The following is a 5,911-nucleotide window of genomic DNA, read 5'->3' on the forward strand; positions in this document are numbered from 1 at the left end:
CTTGCTCGTTTGCCATCCAGTAGAATAAAAAAAAAAAGTCCAGTTGCGCCCACGGCGACGCAAAACGTGTTTAGCACAAATAGAACCAAGCATGAAACCACATTACGCGACTCACAACTCAAATAATTACGTTCCGTTAGCCTCACCTTAAAGGTCTCTACCCATCACACCGTATCACACTATGACCGTTATAGCAAAGTATCAGGCAAAATACAAACTGAAACATGGATGCACAGAAAAAACCCAGAAAAAGGGACCAGCGCTGGGAATCGAATCCAGGTCCTCAGCAATTTTTTTTTATTCGACTGGATGGCAAACGAGCAAGTGGGTCTCCTGATGGTAAGAGATCACTACCGCCCATAATCATCTGCAACGCCAGAAGTATTACAGATTCCGTGCTGCGTGCCATACCCCTACAGCCCTACACCGCACTGGAGAGTCTAGACACAATTTCTCATGCACCACACATTTCAGCCTGCTTTTTTTCTAGTCACTTAAGCAGCGAGACTAGCGACATCTATGTTTTAGCTGTCATCGAGAGACGTCAACATTCCTTCGGTATTATTCATTTCTTGCGTCACTGCTTAAGTGACTAGAAAAAAAGCAGGCTGAAATGTGTGGTGCATGGAGAAATTTGTGGTCTAGACTCCTGTCCAGTGGTGGTGTAGGGGTATGGCACGCTGACACGGAAAGGACCTGGGTCGATTCCCAGCGCTGGTCTCTTTTTCTGTGCATCCATGTTTCAGTTTGTATTTTCGTTGGATTTCACCGGATGACCGTAAAAGTAACATATTTTGAGTTGAAATAAAAAATACAAAAAGACTCTAAAAGCCAATCTTAGCAAATTATTAGGCAAAAATATATACTTTGTATCGAAAATTATGATACTATGTCCACTAGCATGTTTCATAACCATCCGTCGTCGCCGTCACGTGTCATGTATGCTTTTGACATTTCGTGGCTGACACGCTCCTATTACGGTCATGGCACATGGCCTTTATACTTTGTTTTGTTTCCACGAACAGACGGACTCGTTGAATTTGGAAAAGAGGGTGAATCTCCTATACTCCGGTACTTCGATGTACATCCCATTCCCGTGGAGTACTTCAGTTTTGCTGCGTGGACTGGTGTTGAAGCTAAATTCCTTTATGATTGTCCTGTCAATGGGTCCAACAGTAAGTTAATGACCATCTTGCATTAAATGTAATGAATTTCTATATCCCGTAGCAAATATATGTAACTGTGCCAGTGTGAAATTATTATTTTTGTTGAAAATCTCATTTTTATAAAAGCTTTTTTCGCTGCCTCAACTTTTTGTTGACTGTACTTGCGTTGTTACTCAAATTAAATTTGTGTACCAAATTTAATCGTTGCCATTAACCATATAAGAGTTCCGTCCTGCGGAGACGGTCCTGGCCAGACCACTAGAATTTCAGTACCTAGGTACTGAACTACATACAGTACCTAGGTATGCCAAATTTTAAGTCAATCTGACCAATGGAAGTGGGTCAAAATTGAGCTACAAAATTTGACCCGCGCTTTACATAGAATAATAATAATATAATATTAGACACATTGCATGTTAAATAAAAGCTTGTAAAGGCGTAGATGCATAATGTAAAAATAGTAGATTGTTCAACAAGGAACTAAAACAAGCCATAATGACACGAGATGTTCTATAGTTCGAATGTCATTATGGTTGTTTAATGCTTAGTCTCGAGTTAAACACTGTACTTTTCACTATGAATGCGAGGAAAAAACGATCCTCCATTAAAAACACCGTTATTGGCAGTTTAGGGTTTCCATGGTAAATGGAAAAATATACTTTCATCTCTAGAGATTAATGAGGAGCTTTAGTTAGCCCCAATACGCAGAGACTAAAGTAACATTTTAAGAGCATGAGAAGTGAAAAGAAAATTAACAATATATTAAATCAAATAAACCATCGTGTTTAAAATCATCTCGTACACACGAGGAAAACATCCGGACTTATTAAAAAAGAAATTTTGTCAATAAAATACTTTTACTTCCTCATATTCCAGGCTCAACAACGGATTCCCAAGAAGTGGCGCGAAAAATGTCCAACTCGGACAGGCTGAAAACCACCCTACTTATGGACCGATTGCCACATCTGCCGCCAGGACCGACAGTGGAAATCCAACTTGGACTCAAGATTACCAGCGTCAGATACAACCCTTTTACTTCAAAGCTGGTTACTGGGGTGGCGGTAGTAGCGGTGAGCAAAAATACATGCCTTAATTCGATGGTCGAATGTTTTTTTGCCCTAATATATTGTTTGTCGAATCATTTTTTGCACTAATATACATTACGTATGTTTTAAACTCTTATACCTTACTTAGGCTGCTAGTCAAAATACCACCAACGGGACTTATCATGCTAACACACACGAGTACTAAAGTTTAAAACGTTATATTATAAACCGATCTTAGGCTGCTATTTACTCTTAAACTACCTACTAATAAATCTCAAGAAAATTTAACCATTATAGTTTTCCTAGTAAGTTTGACTGAATCGAAAAACCGTTTTAGCAACCCCCAAAAAATACCTATCCAACGATACCCCACCCCACACTACAAGGATGGATGAGAAAAAAATCACCCCCACTTTACGTCTATGGGAGATACTCTAAAAAAAACTTTTTTCGATTTTTTTATTGTACAATTTTGTTGGCATAGATTGCATTCTCGTGCAAAATTACAGCATTCTAGCAATGATAATCCCTGAGCAAAGCCGCGGACGGACAGACAGACACACAGACGGACAGACAGACAGACATGGTGAAACTATACCTAAAGTTCCGTTTTTGCCATTTTGGCTTCGGAACCCTAAAAACGCTTGCTATTGCGAGCTCGCTAGCAGTTAATAAGTTTTAAAAAATCGACATCGTCACTGCTCTCCTCTGTCATAACTGTCCTCGGTCTCCCGGCTACAAGGTTGTGTTCTGAGGAATGTGTTTTTCATGAACCAATAGAAACTCTTCATTTACCTCGCCTCGCTCCGCTCAGCTGTTTCCACTAGAGCGCTGCTGTGCGAGGATAAGTAAATGAAGCGTTACCATTGGTTTATGAAAAATACATTCCTCGCAACACAACCTCGTACATCTTTGGTGGAAACGCTGCCTTATATTGCTAAAATTAACTCGACATTCAGCCGTTTCGTGTTCTACATATTTGTGGCTAAAGTCGCTGCAATATCGAAGCGTCGTTACACCTATTTTTCCAACATAAAAATCTTGTGCTATGGTTTATGTCAATCCAATTTATAGAAAGGGTAAACAAACACGGAATTAACCCGACCACAGACATTTAATAATGTGAAAACCTAGAACCTATTGCAAAATAATTAATCTGTTCAGTAAATCGATCGTAATTTATTAATTGAATAGATGAACGTATTTTTGTCTATTTTATTATTTACAATACTTGATTTAATTCCAAAGACTGTTTATTCAATTATAAAAGCAGTAAATATATTTTTTTTTTTTAATTTTAAGGTAAATAAATAATAATCGCTTATTTAATCGAGTATTAATCGATTTTTAAAACGACAAATTTTCCAGCATCTCTACGCTAATCTAAACTAACTACAGATTATACACGAGTTTCTTTCAAGAAATAACGTCAGACTTTAACGAAGATTTTTTAAATTAAAACTAAATATTGAAATAAAGTGAATTTTCGTTAAAAAAGTGATTAGATAAAAGACACGAATTATAGATAGGTAAATGTGTTATTTATTCGATCCAGTGGGTGTTTATACAATAATTTGGATGAAATCGGTTTGTTTACACTTTCCATAAATTGGATTGGCATAACGTATAGTAACTATGACGTAACAGTTTCAATGGGAGAAATATTATACCAAATAATAATTCGACGAAGATTAGAATAAAAAAAATAGATCTAATACAAATATTCTTTATTCATCATCATCATCATGAGCCTACAGAAGTCCACTGCTGGACATAGGCCTCTTCCATGGCGTGCCACAACACTGTCTTCAGCTGTAGTAGTTTGGCTGTGCTGTATTCTTTATTGCCCACCACAAATCAGTACAAAAATGTATATAGACACACAAATTCAGGGTAGACAATAGGCGGTCTTATCGCTTAAAGCAAGAACAATAACGTGGAGATACGTTAACAAAGGTGAACTTAACCTTTTAAGGGATCTCTACAAGTCAAATATGTCTACTTTACAGAGCTGGGTAGATGAGAGCATGGCGTGGAATCCAGATAAGTTCAATAACATCACAAGGCTTGCCTTCAGTGATGGACAAATATGGCGGCCGACGTTTTTCCTCATCAAGTAATTAACTATTTCGTACTTTTAAAAAAGCTCGTATCTCAAAATCAATAATTTTTGATTGAACTTTATGAACATTATGTCAAGATTCAATTTTTTTAACGTATTGATTTGAGATACGAGTTTTTTTCAAAGTAGTGACGAGTTCTAGCACATTTTGTTGAACATAAGTGTCCCCCATAGACCTTCAGCTGCTTTGGTTGGAAGCGACCTGTAACCAATGTGAATCTGGCTTTATCTAGGTCATCTGTCACTCTTGTTAGTCGACGTTCCACGCTGCACTTGCTGATTCGTCTGTACATTCTTTTAAAACCAACTTGATACAGGATAAGTGTCCTATAACCCAACCAACCAACAAAAAGATGGGAAACCCCTGACTTTGACACTTCAAAGTTCAGTATCTCAAAAACGGCTTAACCAATTTTGATGAAACATGTCTAAGAACCATCGCTAGAAAACTTAATTTCAAATATAAAACCGCATTCAAATCGTTCCACCCGTTTAAAAGCTACGGTGCCACAGACAGACACACAGACACACATAGCGGTCAAACTTAAAACTTATTATATATTATAACACACTATATTCCCCCGGGATAGCGATAAAATCTCGAAATAACAACCGCTGGGCTTAGAGTCGTGAAATTTGGTGTGTAGGCAGCTGCACGTCTGGAATAACACAAAGGCTACTTTTTATCCCGATATTCTCACGGGATAAAGATAAAATCTTGAAATTTCAACCGCTGGGTGTAATCTTGAAATTTTTGACAGTTGTTCTTAACACAACCTCAATGAAGACCACGATATAAATTTTAGGTATTCCTAGGGATTTCCATTGTACCAGATTGAATGTTTACGCGTGCAAAGCCGCGGGTAGACTCTAGTTTAATTAATATAACTGTTATAATTTACCAGTTCCGAAGACAAGGGTGCAATAGACATAGAGAACCCCGGGCCCACGATGATGGTAAACAGCGGAGAAGCCACGTACTACTTCCAGGCTGAGCTGACTACTTGGTGCTTTGAATACGCTAAAACTTACAACAGGTAAGATTTCATAAGCTTGTTTTTAACTTATAATTTTTGGCTCTTCAGGTCGAATCTTACTGTCCGTCTGTCTGTCTGTCTTTCCGAGGCTAAGCTCAGAGACCGTTAGTACTAGAAAGCTGTAATTTGACATGAATATACATGTCAGTTACACCGACAGTGGTGAAACAAAAAAAGGTAAAAAAATTTTTTTAGGGGACCTCCCATAGACGTAAAGTGGGGGTGTTTTTTTCTCAACTAACGCTATTGGTACTATAGTGTGAGTATCGTGGGATAGGTCTTATAACCATGGGGTTTCCAATTCGATTCATCATCATCATCATCATTCCAGCTTATATACGTCCCACTGCTGGGCACAGGCCTCCTCTCAGAATGAGAGGACTTGGGCCGTAGTTCCCACGCGGGCCCACGTGCGGATTGGGAACTTCACACACACCTTTGAATTGCTTCGCAGGTATGTGCAGGTCTCCTCACGATGTTTTCCTTCGCCGTAAAGCTCGTGGTAAATTTCAAATGTAATTCCGCATATGAATTTCGAAA

General features: G+C 38.4%; 2 protein-coding genes across 2 annotated transcripts in view; one reads left to right on the forward strand and one right to left on the reverse strand.

Annotated features, from left to right (window-relative positions):
* Positions 1-5,911, reverse strand: part of LOC141431748 (medium-chain acyl-CoA ligase ACSF2, mitochondrial-like) — a gene marked incomplete at its 5' end in the record, with an annotated part of 134,319 nt that overhangs the window by 81,215 nt on the left and 47,193 nt on the right. The gene's annotated exons all lie outside the window — the stretch shown is intronic.
* On the forward strand, positions 890-5,375 carry LOC141431684 (uncharacterized). Its single transcript, XM_074092862.1, has 4 exons — positions 890-1,175; positions 2,043-2,236; positions 4,222-4,328; positions 5,240-5,375. The coding sequence occupies exons 1-4, from the start codon at positions 890-892 to the stop codon at positions 5,373-5,375; spliced, it is 723 nt and encodes a 240-aa protein (XP_073948963.1).

Source organism: Choristoneura fumiferana, chromosome 10 (genome assembly GCF_025370935.1).
Source record: "Choristoneura fumiferana chromosome 10, NRCan_CFum_1, whole genome shotgun sequence".
Classification (NCBI taxonomy): domain Eukaryota; kingdom Metazoa; phylum Arthropoda; class Insecta; order Lepidoptera; family Tortricidae; genus Choristoneura; species Choristoneura fumiferana.